At 39.6% G+C, this 23773-nt stretch overlaps 1 protein-coding gene across 4 annotated transcripts in view; it reads left to right on the top strand.

The window, feature by feature from the left end:
- The window catches only part of PLCB4 (phospholipase C beta 4), a 200674-nt gene that overhangs the window by 108622 nt on the left and 68279 nt on the right, over nucleotides 1–23773 (top strand). For all 4 annotated transcript variants that reach the window (XM_083348195.1, XM_083348194.1, XM_083348196.1 and 1 more), the window contains 7 exons: nucleotides 665–724; nucleotides 1988–2131; nucleotides 8697–8776; nucleotides 11640–11693; nucleotides 15513–15594; nucleotides 16296–16396; nucleotides 16946–17003. In XM_083348195.1, coding sequence (XP_083204321.1) covers nucleotides 665–724; nucleotides 1988–2131; nucleotides 8697–8776; nucleotides 11640–11693; nucleotides 15513–15594; nucleotides 16296–16396; nucleotides 16946–17003 — 579 coding nt within the window. The remainder of the gene's footprint in view (nucleotides 1–664; nucleotides 725–1987; nucleotides 2132–8696; nucleotides 8777–11639; nucleotides 11694–15512; nucleotides 15595–16295; nucleotides 16397–16945; nucleotides 17004–23773) is intronic.

Below are 23773 nucleotides of genomic sequence, written 5' to 3'. Positions count from 1 at the left end.
GAGGTAATGATGTAACAGTCTGAAACCTTGGCCAGGTATTATTGAACTCCACCATCTCACCATTAGCTCTGTGGAATAAGGTTCCTGGAAGACCCTCTGAAGGGCAAAACATTCCCCACCTTTACACAGAGGTCAGCCTTACCAGGTAGACCAGACAGGAAATAAGACCAAGTAAACTAATTCTGCTTTGTTGAAAGCAGAACGAACAGGACCTTTTAATCTGAAAATACAGTTCTTGCACCATCACCTTTACAGCCCGATAACTTCGGGAGTGTACCTCCTGGGCCTCTTGCTTTGCCCATTATGCAGCTGTGAGCTATGCTCCCTCTTATCTGACTGCTCCTTAGGCAACATCTCTTCTCCAGGTCTCCCAAAGTCATTCCCACATATCATTACAGCAGGAGTGATTGCTGTGTCGTGGTCCTATGCACTCCCCCCCCCAACACACCTCATCCACCATGGCCAGACATGATGGCATTTAGAGTCTGACAAATTCTAGAGAGCACAGGTTCCCATGTCTGTTTTTACTGACATTAATATAATGTATACTGCCTGGTATTAATTAAGATTGTGTATTTTTGAACGCTTAGCTGTTGTTGTATTTTTTATTTCAAGATACATCACATTGGCTGCTTGGCATTTATACTGTTCCTTTCTTTTCCAGGAAGGGCAAGTTTTAGAATGTTCCCTGATCAACAGCATTCGTTTTGGAGCAATACCAAAGGTATTTCTGTGGTTTTGTTTTAAAGTATTGTTTTAAACAATTACCATTGGCTTGAGGCCCAGGAATGGAAACTTTCTTCAGTTCAAGAACTTCTGAAGTCTTTGTACCTTAAGGGACAATGAATTTTTAATTTTGAAAAACTGGGCTGTAGAAACTAATTTTAGGTGAGGATCAGATAATTTAGAAGTGCTTACCTACAAAGGATTACACCAGGGGTCACCAAACATGGCCGCTTTAAGACTTGTGGACTTCATCTCCCAGAATTCATCAGCCAGCATTGCTAGCTGCAGAATTCTGGGAATTGAAGTCTACAAGTCTTGAAGCAGCCAACTTTGAAGACCCCTGTATTACACCCATAGATCTGAGTGACTGGATAAAATTCACCCACCAAACTTTCATGCCTAAGGTGGGACTAGAACTCACAGTCTCCTGGTTTCTAGGCCAGCACCTTCACCACTACACCAAACTTCTAAGAATTTAACCTAAATCCTGTAATGGCTGTGCGTGATGATTTTTTCCTGTAAATACAAAACATTTTGTGAAAGCTAAATTTAATGTTACTTGAAAATCAACAATGCCCCCAGACAAAAAAATTGCTCTCTGAAGCAGTCCTTCCCACCCTCCATTTCATTTGCTTAAGCAAACTAGAGTGGAAATAAAACTTTACTTGAATGCTAAATATGAAGCATGTACCTCCAGGATGAGCTTTTTAAGTCAGTCTTTTGTAAGTCCTTTATAAGGACTTATTTAAAAGAGGTCCCATGATCTGAAAGAGACTTTTGAATAACGAATGGAAGCCACTGATGTATTCCTAGTATATTTTCCCCAGATTGGTGTCTCTTAGATATTTTGGGACTATATGCTGTCTGTGGAAATTCTGAGAGTTGCAGCATATCTAGAAGGTGCCAGTTGGGGAAGAGTATCCTAAGGTACACTTTTTTTTCTCCCCAATAACTATTATCGGAGTATTTCATTTGGGTAAGGTTTCACTGCACTCAAAACCCAAGAATTCTTGTTACTAGTTCATAGGCAGAATTTTAAATAAACCATCAGTTACCTAATGTGAATACGATCTGTGTATACTATTATCAGCTCCCTAAGTAGAAAATTAAATACTTCTAAACATATGCTTGGAATAATGACAAAAATATAAAGAAGGTAAATATGAATAAGAAATGCTTATAGGTGAAAGTGAGCGATATGTTTTTGTTTTGTTTTTTAATCCATGGTGGTTTCTTTCAAGCAATTAATTTTGTTCAACAGGATCCAAAAATATTAGCTGCTCTTGAGGCTGTCAGTAAAGCAGAAAACGAACTTGAAGGACGAATAATTTGTGTCTGTAGTGGCACTGATCTGGTGAACATCAACTTCACATACATTGTAGCAGAAAGCACTGAAGACGCTAAGGTACTGCCGCTAAACATAGCTTTGGTGTTTTGTGGCATGATTGTTCCATGTAAATCCCTATTATTCTTTAAGAAGGTTGGCAAATATTAATCTAAACCCAGATCTTTTGACATCAGTGGCAAAAATGAGCTAATCCCTCAACTGAATTGGTGTACTGGTTTTCAAATTATTTGGGTGTTTCTTCTGTATGGGAAAAACGTTAGCGCAACAATTAGGAAGTGTGTAGATGTGTGATAAGCAATTACACTGCAGTGAGAGATGTCATCTGTAACCCTTCGAACTAGACGTGATGAGGTCTGACTTCAAATTTATACGCAAGATCATAATCTTCACTTTTCCCTAAAAAAATATTGTGTTTAATGGTGGGAAGGGCTGTACAGTAAGGAAGGATGAACTGTCTGATATTTGATTAATGGAAGTAACTAAACAAAATTCAGCCACTCTATTGCACGTTTAAGGGTCCTTGAAAATGTGTGTTTGTGTCTGTGTCTCAACTGCTTATCCATGTTACAGAGGTATTTGCTGAGTGGCAGAGCAATTTTTACAGCTGCTGTTTTCCTTCTTCATTTATGAAAAGGGGGAAGTCAGATATTTCAGAAACATGTCTGGGGTGGATCAGGTGATACTCTAATTTTATTAGATCCCAAAGCACTTTTCCCAGAACTGCTCTAGTATTAGAAGAAACACTATGGCTGCTCTGCATGAAGTGGAAAGATTATATTTTCAAGAAGATGCTACTTCAGGGACCTTTGAGTAAGCGCAGATAATCTGCCAGAAGAAAGAGAAGCTTAATTTAATGTCCGTGATAATTTAATAGCATCTTAAACCAAAGAAGCTTTTACAAAACAATGATTAACATTTAATACGCAGTATTACATTTTCTCAGTTAACACAAATAAGAAGATAAGAATATATTGTTATCAAGAATTTATTTATAGACTTTAAGGTATAGCAAGTGTTGTTTATTTATAAGGAGCTCCAGTTTTTGTTCTTTTAAAGGATAGCTGCATAGTAGTGTTGTTTTCCAGTATTCAAGTATTTGAGGGGCTGCCACGAAGAAGAGGGGGTCAACTTATTTTCCAAAGCACCAGAGGGAGGGACAAGAAACAATGGATGGAAAGATATCAAGGAGAGAAGCAACCTGGAATTAAGGAGAAACTTCCTAACAGTGTGGACAATTAACCAGTGGAACAGCTTGCCTCCAGAAGTTGTGGGTGCTTCATCACTAGAGGTTTTTAAGAAGAGACTGGACAGCCACTTGTCTGAAATGGTACAGAGTCTCCTACTTGAGCAGGGGATTGGACTAGAAGACCTCCAGGGTCCCTTCCAGCTCTGTTTTCATTGATCTTTATATGTAAAAAATAATATTTTGTAACAGATTGAGAAGCACGTGGTCCTTCAGATATTGTTGGCTTACAATTTATCCAGTATAAATTTCCCAATAATAAAACAAGGACTTTAGACAATAGCATTTATGCAGAAATATAAGAATTGCATAATTCAAGGACAAGCGTTGAATATTAAACTCGGATTTGAAAAACCTGGCAGTTGCTAAATTCTGCCTGAGGGTATATTTCCCCACAGAACAGAGAATAAAGGCAAATGCAAAAGCAGAGCCTGTCCTTCCAGAGATTTTTCCAGTAAAGAAATAGCCTTCTGTGGCCTTGATTTGGATTTCAGGATAGTGAGTTAATGAATTTTGAAGATTCAGGTACTCCTACATCCTATGAAACAAAGTCTTTAACTGTGTGGGATAAATGGTAGTCAAGCTGAGAATGTGGGTATAAAGTAACATTCTTCTCTCTACCTGGCACACGGAGTTTCTGTTTTCTGATAGGCTCTTCTTACATATTTTAGCTACATCTGTTCCAGAATACTAGGGTGTCCTTTTGTCATATTGACTATGTCAAACACTTCCTGTTTCCTTGCTTTATGTCTCTCATTCTGCTCTCCTAGACTTTTCAGGAATCATTAATTTGAAATTGTATTTTCACATTCATGTTTCTCCCCCCCACAAATGTGTGATACCACCCTTAACATTACCCATCATGTTAGATCGAGAAGGCTTTGGACAATCATTCTACATTGGTGTGAATTATTTGTCAGAGTATATTTCTGCACAGAAAGTACAGAGAGCATCCAAAATATTGATGCACACCTATGGCACAATTCACAAGATTGAAACTGAAGCTGCTTTTAAATATGCTTATTCTGTCCCTGAAAACTCAGATTACCGTTTGGATGGGAAGGAGGAGGTGACATGCTTAGAACAAAGGAGTGGACAATTTTTTTTTTAAAAAAAAAGATAATGTAAGGAAAAAGGTTGCCAAAGTAGACAATTGTTGCAGTCTTACTAGAAAATATACTCACACTATATCTTCATATACTGTATATCCAGTAGTTGTGGAGAAATTTATGACTGTAAATGTTTTTGAGTTAGATCGTTTGTCCTCCAAATCCACTGTTGCTGAACAAAGGTTGTTTATAACCTGAGAAAATAAAGTAAAAATTTATAGGACTAGAGCACAGCGAAGATGCCACATTTGCTTGGGTCTAGATCGGGGTAGGCTACCTTGGCTCATTTATGACTTCAACTCCCCGAATTCCTGAGCCAGCCATGTTGAAGTCCACGATCATAAAAGAGCCAAGGTTGCCTACCCCTGGTCTAGATGATTATTAATCTTTTGGGAGTGATAATCATTTGTTTTCTTTATAAGACAAGCGCAGGTAATAAACTTAATGATAGTAGATACAAGATACACTGAAGAAAAGATTTTCAAAACTGTGAAATCAGAATGCTGTAGATAGGAAGTGAGAAGGTAAAAAACTGAAGTTGTAATGTAATGTCTTGTCCCAATTATATCTTCCCATCCCAGCCTGATCAGGCAAGGAGAGTATGTTGTGGATCCCATGGGTTAAAGAATTTTTACTGATGGATTTCAAAGGTACTTTTTTTCAAAAGGCAACTGGACTATTTGTTGTTTTTTGAGGAAGAAGATGAAGAGGTTTTGCTTCTCATCCAAGAAGCTTCATCAGTTGTGATGAAGGGGGGATGGAAGGATAGTTCTGACAGCACTGGGGGATGGTGGTGGAAGGGTTGTATTTCTTTGCAATTATCTGGCTGTTAGCACTCTCTCTCAGAGCCGGTGAGGCCATTTGGGGGTTTAATCTGTGCCCTCAGGATCACTTGAATCAGAGTGCAAATGGGTGTGGAATACCTCTTGGAACTGCTGAAAGGATTGTGTTGACTGGTGGCAGCCAGGAAGAGACCCTTCTTTGCCATTACCCCCACCTTCTGTAACACTTTAACCCCAGAGATAAGGCAACCCACTCCCTTTTCCCCCCTGACCTTCCAAAAGAACTAATTCTACTATTTGGCATGGAGGCCAAAAAGTGATATGTGATATCACTTGGGATGGTTGGTTTCGTGAGGGTGTTCTCTTCACCTTGTTAAATTTTTAACTGCTGTATCCCTACCTTTTAAATTTTGTTTTTAATTTTATCCTTATCCTATGCTTTTATACTATGTATATTTTTTATTGTAAGCCTCCTACTCCACTTAACTGAGACGGGTGATATAGAAATATAATAAACAAATAACAATAAGTGCTGCTGCTCCTGTTTGTGATGCACTTCATCCTACTTTTCTGAAGAAAAAATGGTATTTATCTGTAAAACAGATGTATATTTGTTTGAACTGTGTAAAATTTCTGCAGCTCATAGAGAAGGTAATCAACTGGAAGGAAACGGTTTTGTTTACAGTCTGAGGTGAAGTGGGATAGAGTCAAATCCTGGTTTATATCCCCAGATGATGGCATTAATTATGCCATAAATGCATAAAGCCATTGGGTAAAGTGTGTATGTAAGCTTGGAGAGATCTTATTTTGGATTGTTAGACAGACAAAGATTGTACTCTGTGGTATTTATAGGTTATGGCATGAAATGTGTGTGGCTGGAGAAGTCCTTGCAGAAACGGTAGGATAATATAAAAATGGGATTATAATTATTACTCTCTTTGCTCACTTTTTTAGACATTCTACGCATTCAGAGCTTGATCATGGGGGACATCAGTTTTTATATACTATTAATTTTGGAAAGAGATATAGAGTCACTACAATAATGGTAGATACTAAATCGATTGATACTATAAACTGCGGATTCAGAATTCCTTACTTCTTCATGTGCCACTTCTGTAATGACCAGATCTCCACAATTTCTCTGCTTAAAATCAAGAAAGTTGCAATATTATCTTAGAGAAATATCAACATATTTTTTTCTTCCCCAATTTCTGGTCCATTCTGCAACTGTATTATATTCTGAACCTCTGCTGACACCTAGTGGTGCAACTGTGGAAGTATTTAAATCTTTCATTTTTAAAACATGAAAGGCTACTTGTTTTTACTTTGGATAGATAGATAGATAGATAGATAGATAGATAGATAGATAGATAGATAGATAGATAGATAACCTTTATTGTCATTTTTTACTGTGGGCACAATGGCACACATAAAAAATGAAATTTAGTTGCTTGCTCTGAAAGTATACGCATACATAACACACATTTACATAAACAACATATGTATAAACCTACACCCTTACGTATAAGTAACATATAAATATTAATCACTGTCCATCTTGATTACATATACATTTTAATACATTTTAATCTTTCATATGCTGCAAAAAGCCCTAGCTTTTCATAATGGGAGATTATTTTCATAATTTTGTATTTGTACTTCAAATATACGAATTCAGTATAATGATTTAAAGAAGAGAAGCTATCTGTATAAAACAAACTTTATTCAATAGGAGAAGACCAGAGAAAGAGAGAATTGTTATCTTATTTGACTGAATAGAAATTAGGGTATAAATACTAGTTTGTAAATATTTATTAGTTAAGATAGTTAACTCTGAATGCCATCAAACATCTGGGAGGGGGACAATTATTAGATATTAGATACATGGAAGTTCCAGCAAAAATGGTGCCAAATGCCTACTGATAAAACTGTCATTGATCTTTTGCCCATACAGTTAGTTCTTAATTTATGACTACAGTTGGGGCCAGAATTTCAGTTACTAAATGATGCAGTTGTGAGTTGTCATGGCTGATCTGATTTTGTGTCCACTTTTACTGCAGTTGTTAAGCAAATCATATGGTTTTCACATGAATCTGGCTTTCCCAATTGATGTTCCTTGTCAGAAACTGGCTGATCTTGCAAACTGCTATCACACGATCACAGGATTCTGCAGTTGGTAGTGAATGCAAACTCGATCTCTTCATAAAAATGAGCTATTTGTGCATTAAAAATGATTTATAATTTTAGATGTATCCAAAGTTTGGAATGGAGAAACCAGTCAATAAATCTCATTCTTTCTTCTCTTTCTTCCTCCTTGGTAACCGGATTACCAACTTTATTAATTATGTTACATCTATTGTAATTATATAAAGTAACCTTGCTTATACCAGTTTAATTTACACCAACCTGGCAAGGCTCTGTGCTCATAGCGTATCTTTGGACTGCCCATTGATTGCTACTAAATTCAGATGGAGCTATGTGCACTTCTGATTCATAGTGTACAAAATTTGAAAGAAGGGGTATAGAGTTTGTAGATAGTATCCAAACAGGAACTACAATTTGCTCAATAAAAGACTTTTAAGTAAATCAGAAAATCTTTTATACAGGTAAAAAGAGGAAGGGAGCACTATTTTATAGAGATGAAAAATAAAGGAAGGGAGCAGTATATAGCAGAATATTCCTTTACAATTGCCTTCAATTCAGCTAATAGTATCATAAATAAATTTGCTTAATTATGTACAAAAGGTATCAACAACAGGTGAAGGAAGTACTTGGGTATTTGAATGGATTATTAATGAAAAGATTAATAAAACAATTAGTTGATTTGTTGATTTTAAGATGTAATACTTTAGTTATAGCATATTTTGTTTACAAAAGAATAAAGAAAACTATCAAATCTCTATTTATTAGATTTTTATCCTGCTTTATTTCTTTATAAGAAACCCAAGGTGGCAAACAGACTTAATATTCCTTCCTCCTCCTATTTCCCCACAACAACAACCCTGTGAGGCGGGTTGGGCTGAAAGAGAGTGACTGGCTTGAAGTTACCCAACTGGCGTTCATGGATGAGGCAAGGCTAGAACTCAGTCCCCTGGTTTCAAGGCCAGCATTTTAACCACTGGATTTTTTCCCTTGTTGAGGCATCACAGTTGTAATATTTATTCCAAATGTGATAATTGTTCTGGGAAACGTGATTGTGAATATTGTGAACTCTCTGAAGTAAGTCATATCCCCTTTCCCAATCATTTTCCTTTCTGCGGCATGTTATGTGGGATATGTGTGTATTGTGAGAAGATTGTGTATTGTTTGATGTGCATTGAATACTTGAAAAATCTTCCAAATAAGTCTAGAGTTGCTATTACAAGCACTACTAATTATTCTAACATGTTACTTGAAGAGGTTTCTGTAGTTAAAAAAAGTGCTTTTGAATTTGGTTGATTGAGTGGTCACTGTGATCTCGATATTTGTTTTATCTTTTTGTCTTTCAGCAATGGGTTGATGGACTCAGATCAGTTATAGGTAACTTCAGAGCCAACAATGTCTGTCCCACGACATGCCTCAAGAAACAGTAAGCTTCCTCCCCCCTCACCTCATCAATTACAGTTTTGTCTCTTCTGCATGTTCCTTGATGTGCGTTTAGAACAAACTGACTTTCCTTATTCGGCACAACAAGAAATAAATATCTGGATAAGCTGCAGAAGACATTCCCCAACAACTCAAACATCCATGAGAAATATGATATTAGGTTATTGTTCACATTTCCCCCCACAAATAAAATTATGTTCCCAAAGTCAAACACACATTCAGGAGTTGAGGGCGTTTAGTGCTGGATTTTACGATCTGTTGAGAGAGGCAGTTGTAATTATTAGCCTTGCCTGAACTTTTCTTTGTTCAGGAGGGAGATCTGCTGCCCACTTACATACAGATGTTTTTATTTCCTATGGATCCAGAGCTGAATTATTCTTTTCTCGATGAGATTTCCCACAGAATATTCTGAAACATTAGGAAAATGCAGCTGAGACCAAATAATTTAGTGTAATCTTCCTACCTTGCTCAGATTATCATGTACGTTTATACGCTCCTCACTTTGTAAACCCTCTTTTCCATTTCTTCAAAAGGAATCCTAAAAGATTTAGCAGCAACAAGTTTGAAAAGATTCCTGTAGTAGTCCTTCCCACTTTGCTTAAATGGTATTTCCCCTCAGAAACTGTTGTTGCTCTCCAAGCAGTAGAAGGTACAATTCCTTAATGTCTATAGAAATTCACAGTCATCCAGATCATGGTTGTCCCAAAAGTCTTTTTTTCAAAAAGCAACTGGACATTTCTTTGTTTTTTTCCTTGACGTTTCATTTCTCATCCAGAACTGAAGAAGCTTCTTGGATGAGGAGAAAAACAACAACAACAACAATTGCCTTTTGAAAAAGCACCTCAGGATACATAATAGTCTTTAAAAGACATTTAGGGAAGAAGCAACTGAGAAAGAGGTTCAGGAACCTCTTTACTCACTCTTTCAGCCCTCTATTCACTCTGAAACTACTTGGAATATGTTATGTATTAAGCTTTATTGCAACACCTAAAGCTGTGTATAAGAGTAACAACCAGGAGGCGTTGAACTATAACTGTTTTGGCGGGAAACAGAGGTTCAAACTGATTGGTTGGTTGAGTACCTGGCCAGGTACTGGCCAGGTATATAAAGAGTGCAGGTAGCCCCTATCCCCCAGTACAGTCCCTTCACCTAATAAAGAGCTGCTATGCTGTACTCATCGTCTTGGTGTCCTTCCTGCTCTCCAGAACCCACTACACAACAGAATATTTTTGTCTGATGTAAGAAGAACCCTTGGGGGAGTTAATCAAGCCGCATGTGGTTCCAACATCATGACTGTCTCTACATTCCAAAATGTTAGGCTGAATGACTTGCCACCGAGCATCTCTGCTGTGGATGATAGGGATTATTGTAGAATATATCTGAAAAACAAATTGTAAAAGTAAGTTGAAGTAAGTATTGAATACGCAGGCACACTAGCAGTCCCCCCCCTTACATCACCCTTTAACTTCCTGTAACTTTTAGCACCCTTTCAGCAAAGCTTTCCAGAGTGCAGAAATTACTGCCTGTCTTCATTCAAAGGACTTAAGCATATCTCACATTACTCACATTGCTCAAGGAACATGGAAAAAGCTAACATATTTGCTCTCTGGAGAGCAAGAATATGTACGCAATAGCCAGCATTGCCTCTTCTCACTCATAATATGTAACATACAGATATTCAGACAAATCTTATTAAAAGTGCTTCAGTAGTTGCCTTATTTCCTGGATGCTAAAAACATTTCAACTGAAGCTTCTCATCCACTACTGCTGAATTAAATATTTAATGCGTATTAAATTGCGTTCATTGTATCATGACTGTACAGGAAAGCATTAAAGAAGGTATAATAAAAGAATGATAGGAGTCAGAGGAAATCGTTTCCCTCTTTTTCCTACTTGTGTGTGTATTTATGTTGCTAAGATTTTACCTGTATCCAAGTTTGGAGCATTTTGATTCAATTAGAACTTTTAGAAATAGGCTGCTTGTGGCTCTCCACTTCAATTAGTGTCCTCCAATATCACAAGGACATGTTACAAACATGCAGAGCCAGGAAGCACAATCTTCAAAAGTGGTTTTCTGGTGTTCATCACCCACCCACCCCAGCAAATGAAATTTAAGGGTAGAAACAAGAATGAGAAGCCTCTGTGAAGCAAAACTTTTCTATTCTCTTTTTTAAAAAACTGCCCACCCAACCCTTGAAAAATGACCAGAAATGGCAATAACATTTAGCAGTGAATTTTTAAGGCTGGGGGGGATTTAAAGGGTAGTGTTATGGGTCAAAATGGCAGCAGTTTGTATTTTAAAAATAGGCGGAAAATTTCAGCCCTGTTACTTTCATTGGTATCATGATATCACTGCATGGCCTCCTTCCCCAACAAGAAGGCTAAGAGACAGAGTGACTTGTGGCCCCTTAAACATTATTTATCCCAGTTTTAGAAGCCCAAGGTTCATTGTAAAATAGAGTCGTGCCTCAGCTGCAACTGACTTTAATTAGTGTGACGTTTTTTGGCCCAAGTTTGAAAAAGCTGCATCTCATCTTCAAGCCCCCTTTAAGGCTTCTTTACAGATAGTATGAAAGAGTTGTAGTTAGTCTTGTGGGCGAGAAGTAGTAATTTGTCTTTTATAAAATGCAAGGATACAAGAAGGTTAACATTTGAACATTTGACTCAGCTCTTACATAACTCCATATGTAAACTACGTGAACTTTTAAAGCCCCACTTTTATACTTTATAATAAAAGATCCCAGGGATAGCTTTTGTCTTATTCTCTTTCCACATTTCATCTTATAAACTGAGCTTTTATTGGATTTTCTGGGGGGAAAAGTCTAATTGTTTTTTCCCCCTTCTAGCTGGATGAAATTGGCATTTCTGACTAATACTAATGGCAAAATTCCAGTTAGAAGGTAAGTATATTGTAAGCTTCAAGCGTGGGGTTATGCAGGGATTGCATGGTTGTGAAATTAAAATGAATAACAAACACAAGTTAGAAAGTCCATTAGAAGCAATCAAAGTAGTTTAGGAATCTGTTTAACAGTATTTTTAGAAGCCTTTGACTTTCTTTCCTGATTAAACATTGTTCTCAAGTCAATAGTGAAATAAACAGTGCAGATACTGTATAATCCTGCTAGAGAAACCTCCATTATTTGGGGGATAGAATTGAAATTTAATAGAAATAACATAACCATTTAGCCCTCTAAAACAATTTGGTAGAATTAAGAAATTATTAATCTTGAATATTCAGAATAGGTCACCAAGTTCTTCCAAATGTTTAAACTGCAAGTCTCACATCCCTTTTTATTTTCCATGCTGGCTTAGATACTATATAGCATCCAAATAGCATCCAGATGCTTACCCCTTTTATAGAGTTAAGCACTGCAAATTGTTAAAATTATGACTCAAAGGAGTTATCTGAAGTGTTTGCTCAGGTTATTATTTAATTTGCCACAGATAATTATAGAAATTACTGCAATAATTATAGATTTATAATAATGGTGGTAACCTGCGGTTCTCTAAATCTTGCTGCTGCAGCAGCAGCTGTACCAGTTTAGATAATCTTTGATCTAAAAAAAGACAAATAGTGCAATTTAGCTGTAAATTGTATAAATGCAGAGTGCTCATGATGTTTGCTATTCAGTTCAATGATGTCGCAGCTATATAGTGTAGTCAGTTCTTAAATATTCCAGACACAATATGTTATAAATCTTTTTCAACTTTCTCCAAGTTGTAGCTCACCAGATACATTAAGTTACAGGCTGAAAACTATTCTGAAGGGAAGATTATTCTGCAGCATAGTAGCATATTATTGTACATGCTGGGGAAAAAATCACACACTATCCTAGTGATGTACTACTGCTATACCTAAATACAGATCTTTTGACCTGGAATTTTTCTGAGGGTTAGGGTGCCAAAAAGTGCTGGTTGATCTTTTAGTGCGAAAATATAGAAGGAATAGCAGAACTGTATTTTCTGGCGTATAAGACTACTTTTTAACCCATGAAAATCTTCTCAAAAGTCAGGGGTCGTCTTATACGCCGGGTGCTGAAAATTTAGGGACAGGGCTGGCTGGAAAACCTGGAGCGGATCTCCCATTTAGTCTGCGCAGGGAAAGCAGGACCAATTGGAGAAGAAGCTGCAGTCTGTGATTTTTTACAGGGTTTATAGGGTTTCCTGCCTTAGCAGGGGGTTGGACTAGATGACCTCCAAGGTCCCCTCCAACTTATTATTATTATTATTATTATTATTATTATTATTATTATTATTATTATTATATTATTATTATTATTATTATTATTATTATTGTTTAATCCACTTGCACTGTTTTATGTTTACATGTTTGATGACAAACAGCCTTATGTTTATAAGTGACAGTTTTCCTACTAAGCACCTGCATGTCATAAGCATTTGAATTAAAATTACCATATTAAAATCAAATCTGATGTTTTTAAATTTTTATTTAGTGTGCATTGGAAGAGGGGTAGTCTTATACGGCGAGTATAGCCCAAACCCTATAATTTAACAGGAAATGTAGGGGGTTGTCTTATACGCCCAGTCGTCTTATACGCCGGAAAATACGGTATATTGACCACTTTTGCTCAGAGCCAGGCTCTGTCCCACGAATATAATAAAGCTAAAGCAAAGAATTAATAATCATTAGACCACATATTCAGCATCAGTGGACTACATTATCTCTTTATTCTAGGGCACAGGTCGGCAACCTGCGGCTCCGGAGCCGCATGCGGCTCTTTGAGCCGTCTCTTGCGGCTCCCAGCCGCCCGGTGCGCGCGCACCTCTTCCAACGGGCAGTGGTGCGCGCGCACCTCTCCAAATGGAGAGTGGCACCGCCCGTTTGGAGAGGTGCACGCGCACCTCCCCGAATGGGCGGAGGTGCGCGCGCACAACCCCAAACCTTTGGAGAGGTGCGCGCGTACCTCCGCGCGAATGGGCAGTGGTGCCGCTCTTTCAGGAAGCCCGCCTCGGCCCGTCTGTGAAGCTGCCGAAAGCGGCAGCTTAGCAGACGGGCCGCGGCAGCTTCCGCAAAGAGCGGCGCCCCTGCCCATTCCGAGAGGTGCGCGCGCACCTCTCTGAACGACCGGAGGTGCGCGCGCACCTCCCCAAACCTTTGGGGAGGTGCGCGCGTACCTCCGCGCGAACGGGCAGCGGTGCCGCTCTTTCAGGAAGCTGCCGCTTTCGGCAGCTTCCTGAAAGAGCGGCGCCGCTGCCCCTTCGCTTTCGGCAGCTTCCTGAAAGAGCGGCGCTGCTGCCCCTTCGCACGGAGGTACGCGCGCACCTCCCCAAAGGTTTGGGGAGGTGCGCGCGCAACTCCGGTCGTTCGGAGAGGTGCGCGCGCACCTCTCGGAATGGGCAGGGGTGCCGCTCTTTGCGGAAGCTGCCGCGGCCCGTTTGCTAAGCTGCCGCTTTCGGCAGCTTCACAGACGGGCCGCGGCGGGCTTCCTGAAAGAGCGGCACCGCTGCCCATTCGCGCGGAGGTACGCGCGCACCTCCGGTCGTTCGGAGAGGTGCGCGCGCACCTCTCGGAATGGGCAGGGGCGCCGCTCTTTGCGGAAGCTGCCACGGCCCGTCTGCAAAGCTGCCGAAAGCGGCAGCTTTGCAGACGGGCCGTCGCCATCGGGCAACCGGGAACCGGTTCCATCTCATTTTTTTAAAAATGGCAGCCGCGTGCGTCCGCGCATGCGCAAAAAACCTTTTTGCGCATGCGCGTGCATGGACACACGCACGCGGCTCCCTCTTTTTTTAATTTGTGATGGAACCGGTTCCCAGTGGCTCTTTTTCTTTTTTAGGTTGCCGACCCCTGTTCTAGGGTGTATAAAAAGGAGAACAAGTTCCAAACTATATAGAGATTAAGGATGACTGTAAAAATCTCTTTACAATTCAAAGTTGACTTCAGAAAAAGTTGAGAAAGTGTTCATTCGCGGTGAAAGAAATTTGAAGTGAGATTAGCCAAGGGTTACTTTTAGAACATGATGTGAGAAGGTTTTTTTAGCTCGCACCCATTTTTGCAATGATTGACTAATAACGCTATATATGACATCCCTGTGTTCACGATACAATTCTTGATCAGCGGGGATTTCTCTAGTGAGGTGAAGAATGTATGAAAACATCAAAACACAAAAACAAAGAACATGCTATGGCAGCAGATGTCAACAAAGATTAAGAAAACAACAACAAAAGGAAACATTTCATTTATACTAAAACTAAAATGTGGAATAATTAACAAAAAAAAAATCATTAAAGATGCTTGAAAGTTTTGTTTTTCAGCCTTCTTTCAGAAGGGTAAGTGGCAAAATTCAATCTCCCAGCCTTCAACTGCTAAAAGAGGAACTCCACTATGAAACTCCATATGGGAAACAAAGTTCAAATTATAATCTTTCTTTAAACTTTAAATTTCTATAACATCTTTGGATTTAATCCCTTATTGTATCTAACCTAAATAGGTATAGTTTTCTATATTAATATCTTCCCTCATTATTATCCCTGGTTTCACACTCACTGAAAACTACATTAGATGTATGGTAATGGAATGATGGAATTGTTTATTTAGCCAAATAAGACTGTAATATTCTTGAAGAGATACTTTACAATGTCCGTATAGAAAGTCATTAATGAACTATTGTCATCTCAGTAGAGGACATGTGTTGCAGCTCTGATTATGAGATTGCCAAAGGTTTGAAGTAATTTAATCCTCTTCTTTTTTTCCCCTCTAGCATTACCAGAACGTTTGCGTCAGGTAAAACTGAAAAAGTGATATTTCAGGCACTTAAAGAATTGGGTCTTCCCAGCGGAAAGGTATTTAAATTTAATTTTCACGAATTAAGGGTTTCAAGATGGGTATCATGAGCCTAAAACAGTTAATCGTTGCAGTTGATTATTCAATAACACTTCAGAAATAATTCATTAGCAGTTTGTCCGTTGATAACTTTTATGCTAATTATAATTAGAATATTTTAATGCAATAGGCTATATACCAGACATGTCAAACACAAGGCCCGGGGGGCCAGATTCGGCCCGCGAAGTGGTTTCATGTGGCCCGCGAAGCCATCCTGGAAACAGTGAGGGAACGGCCCCCACTGCCTTAGCCCTGGCCCAGAGACCCTCCTCCTGCCAGAGACCCTCAGATCTGTCCCACTCCTGCCCATAGGCACCCTTAGGCACCCTTGATGCAAACGATGTAGAGCTGGCCATGCCCACCCAATAGACCATACACACTTTAACCATGCCCACCCAGTAGGCCACGCCAACCCAGGCCACCCCCACCCACCCCCCTGAGGGCAACCGCAATGCTGATGCGGCCCTCAATGAAATTGAGTCTGACACACCCATACACATAAAATAATGTACATTATTGTTGTTATAAAGAATTATTTCCAGATTTTTTAGTCAACATTAAATGATTTGCTTCCATTTATAATGAACATATTGTAAATTCTTCCATTGCTAAGTCAGTGCTTATACAACCTGGTACATATTAGATTTTATTTTATTTTCAGAATGATGAAATAGAGCCTTCAGCTTTTACTTTTGAGAAGTTTTATGAACTGACCCAGAAGATATGTCCTCGTACTGATATAGAAGAGCTGTTTAGAAAAATGTAAGTTGGCCATTACTCTACATAATGAATTTAATTTTAATGTTACTTAATCTGAAGATAGCGCTAGGTCATGCAGTGTTCCTATTAGAAGTCAAAATTCTTCTCCAAAGGTTTAACTCAGTTTAATGTTCAGATTCAGGTTTTCAGGACCTTTTGATTTAAAGAAACCTTTTCTGTTTTTAAATTGGCTTTACTAACCTATAATATTAACTTGCTATTATAAGGTGATTAACACAATATATGAACTAACTAGGTTAAGAAAGTCTTAACATCTGAGGTTTCGTGCACTAAGTTTTTAATGTGGAAGACTTACATGTTGAATTGCTTCTTTCTTTAATCTGTTAAATGGGGGGGGATAGAGACAAGGAGCTGTTTTGTAGCAAGCATAGTCAATATCACTTATTAGTGTTCATTTTGAAAATGCAGCTTAGGTGTGTTAAAGAATATTAGATCAATATTGAGAATATAAAAGATATGTCAACATGTAAATCATACCTGCTGTAGGATCTTACATGAAAACTTACATTTTTCTAATACATTTCTTTTCAGCAATGGAGACAAAACAGATTATTTAACGGTAGACCAGTTAGTGAGCTTTCTAAATGAAGTAAGCTTTTTCATACATTAACTACCTTACAAGTCTGTCTGCAGTGGCTTGCTTCTCCCGGTCGTATCATTGCATGATCCGTGCTATCATTCGCTGTGCTTCTGCTCTGCTGGTCTTTCCATTTCGGCAAGGCTGCAGGTGCAAAAATCAGCTCCAACCTGATGCATTCTCCCGTTCTCTTTGTGTTGGCTTTGCAACTTGCTTGCACTGATTATTTGCTGTGTTATGTAGATGATCTGTGTGTGGTTGTTTTGTTTCTATTCTGTATGTTGTTTTAACCAAATGATCTGAAATCTTTTTATTTTTAGGAATTTTTAGAAAGACATTCCTTCTAAATATTGAGGAGGTGGTGGCAGGGAAATTGGGCTTCTCTGATCAGTAACTAAAATGTTTCATTTCGACTGATTTTTTCCCCTAAGGTTTACATGTGACCTGGCTGTCTTCAGAATGCTTGCATTTGTATAGTAGGTGGTATGTCAGTGGTATCAAGTTCTTTAGATGTTAGATATTCTTTCGATGCATTACCAAAATACACAGTATTTTTTAAATTAGATGCTCAATGGAGAATTCTTTGCGGTAAGTTTTAAAAAATTCTTTTTATTAAACAGTTGGCATTCAGCATTTCATTATTTAGTCCCATAGGTTGTACAAGCAATATTGTTCGTATTTTGAATAATATGTGTGAACCAGTTGTTAGACATTTCTTCAGTGCTCCTTGGCAATGCAAAGTAGGCCAAAATAGGCCTCCTTAAGGTTTTTTTCCTGGGGCAAAATTTAAAAAAATCATCAGCAGCAAGGCAGGATTCATGCCCCTGCTGACAAATGTGTTCCACCTGTTTGTTATCCTTTCCAAGTCCATGAGAGAGAAAAAGAATTATTTCACAATAAGCCAGTTTATAATGCAATTCTGATGTAGTCAATCTTATTTTTCACTGTCATGGAATTACTCTGAAGAGCCCACACACTCTTGCTTGAGGCATAGAAGTCTCTCCCAGGCTCAGATTTGGAAAAACTTCAGCAGCAAATTTCTTTTAATTCTTCCAAAATACTCATTTCAATGTTTTGCATTTTTATAAAATACTTACCCTGAGAAAGAGAACGTTAAAGCTCCAGAAGACTTCTAAGTAGCAGAGAATTCTATTTTGCTCTCACTAGTATTGTTTAAAAGGGACGCGGTGGCTCAGTGGGTTAAGATGCTGAGCTTGTCGATCAGAAGGCCGGCAGTTTGGCGGGTCGAATCCCGAGTGCTGCGTAGCAGAGTGAGCGCCTGTTACTCGTCCCAGCTTCTGCCAACCTAGCAGTTCGAAATGCAAGTAGAAAAATAGGGACCACTACGGTGGGAAGGTAACAGCGTTCCATGTGCCTTTGGCGTCTAGTCATGCCGTCCACATGACCACGGAGACGTCCTCGGACAAGCGCTGGCTCTTCGGCTTTGAAATGGAGATGAGCACCGGCCCCTGGAGTCTGAAACGACTAGCACACATGTGCGGGGAAAACTTTACCTTTACCTTTTTTTAGTATTGTTTAAATTTTCCTTTTGCTTTATATTAGCCACTCATCCAGCAACTGTTTACATTTATGGCAGTGATGAAAAAGTAATTTTACAACCATACCTCACATTGCAATCTTTGTAGGTCTATAAAGCAAAGGAAAGCTGAAATAAGATCACAATTTGCAGTTTCACTTAGCAACTGCTTCACTCAACTACCAAGTTGCTGGTCCCAGTTGTGGTTGCTAAACAAGAATTACCTCTACAAATATGCCACTAAAATTGGCTGTTTTCACTAGAGGTGAATTTGCTATCCTATTATATCAGCTTTTGCATTCTGATAGGAAAATGGAAGATAACACTTCGGCTTCTCACATTTTAAGTGCAGCTTTGTCCCAGTTGCAGAATTTTCATTAAGGAATGATCTAATTTATTTGTCTTTGTATGAGTTCCTTACTAGCAATTTTAGGAATGGATCATCAGGAACTGAAATTCATAAATTCATATTTTTAAGCAGGCTGGTCATTAGCATTGGCAAAAGAAAACATATATCGACCTATGAAATTCATTACCGTAAATATAAAGATGGTCACTATCTTTCAGAGTGGATTTCTGAAAAGCATGAAGAAGGGGCCTGGTCAATCTTCTATTGCTATGAGATATGACTACAATTCTTAGTTCACATATTATATTAGCCATGATTTATGATTATGGTTTGTTGAACAACTCAGAGAGATTTATTTAATTGCAAATATGTAAGGGTAGACACAATTACTAAGTGAAGTAAATGATTTTGCATATCGTGCTATGCCAGGAATAAGCTAAGCACATTGTTCCTTAGCATGATGATTAAAAGTCAGCCTCTCATATCTCACTTGCTGAGTTGCAGAACTCAAAAAAAAAATTCTAACTGTAGCTGGGGAAACTTGCTGATTACACAGACCTTTCATTTGATCCATCAGAACTGATGCAATTTCTGAGGAGTGGAAAGATTTGTTCAAATATGACAATATAAGAATCCAAGAGAAGCAGAAATTTGGGGGAATTGTTTTTAAGTCTTCAGATTCTAACTTCCTTCTCTCTAGAATTCTGCATTGGTAATTTGAAATACTATATTAAGATTTCATATATAATGTAAAGAGCAGGTAGATTGTTAATATGTACTGAAACCATCTTGTTGGTTTTGCCATCGATTTTGGATATTGTATTGAAACACATGTTGCAAAGCTATTCACTGTACATGTTGAAGAATAGGATTTTGTGGTTGGATTGTGAAGTTGCATCCTCTTTTTCAATAATGCTTGCATTAAATAATGCATGCATCTAACAGCTTTTATATTTCATTAGTTTTAGCTTGTCTATTATATAGCTGACTAGTTTTAGTGTAATTATCCAGTACAGTAAATTAAATTAAAACAGTACATCTGGTGTACACTTACAATATTTGGAGCATAGATTAAGAGATTATGATTTGCAATATATAACTGCATTTTTAATAGTTGGGAAGCAGACAAAGAATGTGTTCACTAGAAAGAAAAGTCATTCATATGCGTTACATTGGTTATTGCTAGATATTACAGAGAATGCCCAGAATATTTTAGAAATTGCTACCGATGTTCCTCGGAGCGTATTGGTAACTCCAAAAGTGCTGTCTGACAACACAGGACTTTTTGTGTTCCTTCTTTAAACTTTTTTATTTTTAAGTCCCCTACGAATGGCTTATCTGCACAGAAGGATTTATTTTGCATATATGCATTTTTGCATATATGCATTTTGCGAATATATGCATTTGCATATATACCTTTTATAATGGCAGATCAAGCAGGAACTGTAGTCCACTCTACTACATACATTTATGCTGTACAACTTCATGTTAGCATTTTAATCTGAAGCTTGGCTAGTATCTTAGGAAACGATTGAATTGGACTTGTTTGTGAGTATGTTTGATTAGGATTTGGCTGAGCAGAAGTAAATAGAATTCAGTTTCTGTTAACCTTGTGGAGGTGGTACGGACCAGAAACACAACGAAGGAGTGCTGGTTCTATCTTTATTATAAGGGTACAGAATAGATTTGCAAGAGTAACAGAATCTTACACTTCTGAAAACAATAATAATAATAATAATTTAATTTCTATACTGCCCTTCTCCCGAAGGACTCAGGGCAGTGTACAGGGCAAATACAATAAAAATACAATGTACAAAAGTTAAAAAAGAATTAAATAATACAGCCCAATTCCAATAAAAATTAATACAGTTAATATTAAAATACCCCAAACCCATCAGACCAGGCTGGCTTGTTCAAATAAGTATGTTTTTAGGTCACGTCAGAAGGAGCGAAGGTCGGGAGCCATCCGGAGCTCAACCGGTAAACGGTTCCAAAGGTCTGGCGTGCCCACAGAGAACGCCCTCCCCCTGGGGGTCGCCAGTCGACACTCTTTGACCGACGGCACCCTAAGGAGGCCCTCTCTGTGGGAGCGCACTGGATGAAGGGAAGTTGATGCCGGCAGCAGGTGCTCCCGTAAGTAATCCGGACCCATGCCATTTAGGGCTTTATAGGTCATTACCAGCACCTTGAATCTTACCCGGAGGGCAACTGGAAGCCAATGCAGCTCGCGGAGTAGAGGGAAACCCCCACCACCACTCGCGCAGCTGCATTCTGCACCAGCTGAAGCCTCCGAGTGGTCCTCAAGGGCAGCCCCATGTAGAGAGCATTGCAGTAGTCCAAACGGGAGGTCACGAGCGCATGAGTGACTGTACGCAAGGCATCTCAGTCCAGATAGGGCCACAACTGGCGCACCAGGCGAACCTGGGCGAAGGCCCCCCTAGTCACAGCTCCTATATGATCTTCCAAAGAGAGCTGTGAGTCTAGGAGGACACCCAAGTTGCGAGCCCTATCTACGGGGGGGGGTAATATCTCACCCCCCATGGTTAGAGATGGAATAATCTGAATTTCCCAAGATGCCGGCACACACAGCCACTCGGTCTTGTCGGGGTTGAGCCAAAGCCTGTTCCTCCCCATCCAGACCCGAACCGCCTCCAGGCAACAGGACATCATATCAAGGGCATCACTGGGGTGGTTTGGGGTAGAGATGAAAAGCTGGGTATCATCAGCATATTGATGATACCCAACCCCAAAACCACGAATGATCTCACCCAGTGGCTTCGTATAGATGTTGAACAGGAGAGGTGAGAGGACCGACCCTTGAGGAACTCCACAAATGAGAGGCCTCGAGGCCGACCTCTGCCCTCCTGCCAACACCGACTGCGAACGTCCCAGGAGGTAGGAGGAGAACCACCGTAAAACGGTGCCTCCCATTCCCAACCCCCTGAGACGCCGCAGTAAGATACCATGGTCGATGGTATCAAAAGCCGCTGAGAGGTCTAATAGGACTAGGACAGAGGAACAACCCCTGTCCCGAGCCCGCCAGAGATCATTCACCAGCGCGACCAATGCCGTCTCCGTGCTGTACCCAGGCCTTCCCTTCTGTAATTTTTACTCTCACAGAAATCAGGGAGGGTCCTTTCTGAGACCACTTTTGCCACCCTTCCTCTTTCGAACTCAAAAGTTACAGTTGCTGAAGAAAGCATTTATAGAAAGGTGTAAAAAACCACAGTTGTTTCCAATCTAGACAAGAAATTCTCATCCTGTCTAGAAATTCCCCAAGGCAGGAATGTAAAACATGCGGCCTGTGGGCTGGATGTGGCCCATGCAGGCCACATCCACCCTGGCCCTGTAAGGGCAAAGCAAGTCCCAATATGTCATGATACAGCCTGCGATGCAATCGGGTTTGACACCCCTGCCCTAAGGCAAGCCTAGGTGGGTAAGAACAATTTTGAGTCCGATCATATTTCATTACTTAGGAAGCTGCTTCAGTCTGAAGTTCTGATATATTATCTTCCTTCCAGCCTTCCTTCCTTCCTTCCTTCCTTCCTTCCTTCCTTCCTTCCTTCCTTCCTTCCTTCCTTCCTTCCTTCCTTCCATCCATCCACCCACCCATCCATCCAAAATGCATATCTGCCTATCTCATGGCAATGAATCTGGGCGGGTGTACAAAAATTAAAAAATACAAGAAAAAAAATCCAAATAATAAATGTCCAGGGTCACAAAAATCACTCCAATACAAACAATAATTTAAAAAGTCAATCAACCAGCATGTTACTCAGTTGCATGTCCCAAACACCGGAGGGGACACCCAAATCTAGAGCTATATGAAATGTTGATAGGGCCGTGGCCGTTTGGATCCCTTTAGATGCCACTTGGAACAAAAGGAAAGGCCTAAACTGATGAATGATGAACTGAGCTAGAATTCAGTAAAATGGAGACAATAAAATATTCATTGCATGGAAGGCATTTCATTACTACAATGAATGCTGTACTATATATTTTAGTCTTATTTAAGTATGCTACATATAGCAAGGACTTATTAGATTGTTTTAATTACTAAAACCAAAGAAGGAATAAGAGTGGTGGCAATCTATATAGTACTAACAAAAGTTGTTTCCATAACTTTTAAGTGGACAAAATGATGCATCGTAGGGCGACAATTTTTGAACCTCAGATGGGCTAACTTATAGAATGTGTCCAAATCTGAGAGCCATGACTCCCATGGAACTGAACTTTGACATATTTTATAAAACAGTTTATGATATAATACAAAATGTCATAGAACATAGAACATGTGCTGATGTTTGACTGTGCTATACGGTTCAACATGGGCTATTTTAAAGACAGATACCTGTCTGAATGTATCTCAATTTTTCCAATGAAGGCAGTGGATTAGATGTTCTGTTATTGTTGAAAGCATTGAGGAAATCTGGTAAGGAAATACTGTATCTTTGAAAGGATGACCCAGCAAGTCACCGGCTGTCTAGTAGTGTGCTAATTCCAAAAGGTACCGTATTTTCCGGCGTATAAGACGACCCGGCGTATAAGACGACCCCCGACTTTTAAGACAATTTTTAAGTTTTTTCATCTTATACGCCGGAAAATACTTACATGCCAGTTGCCAAGTGTCCGACACAAGCCCGATTCAGCCCCGTCTGATGCAGATGGTGCAAAGCCAGACTTCCGGCGGGCTGGGGAAGAGCGTGCCTGCCAGCCCGTTCCAGGAACTTCCGGGGACTTCCGGCGGGCCTGGCGCCCCTCTTGCCCGCAGACCATGCAGCGGCCCTCGTCAGCCGGCCTCAGCATGGCCGTCCCAAGCCCGCCTCTCCAGCACGTCTTCCGAGCCCACCTGGCTGACCGCCTCCTGGGCGGGGCTTGGCTCCAGACGCGCTGCTG

This window comes from Vipera ursinii, assembly GCF_947247035.1.
Source record: "Vipera ursinii genome assembly, chromosome: 1".
NCBI lineage: Eukaryota > Metazoa > Chordata > Lepidosauria > Squamata > Viperidae > Vipera > Vipera ursinii.
The sequence above is the reverse complement of the archived record's forward strand: the minus strand, read 5'-3'. Positions and strand labels throughout refer to the sequence as shown.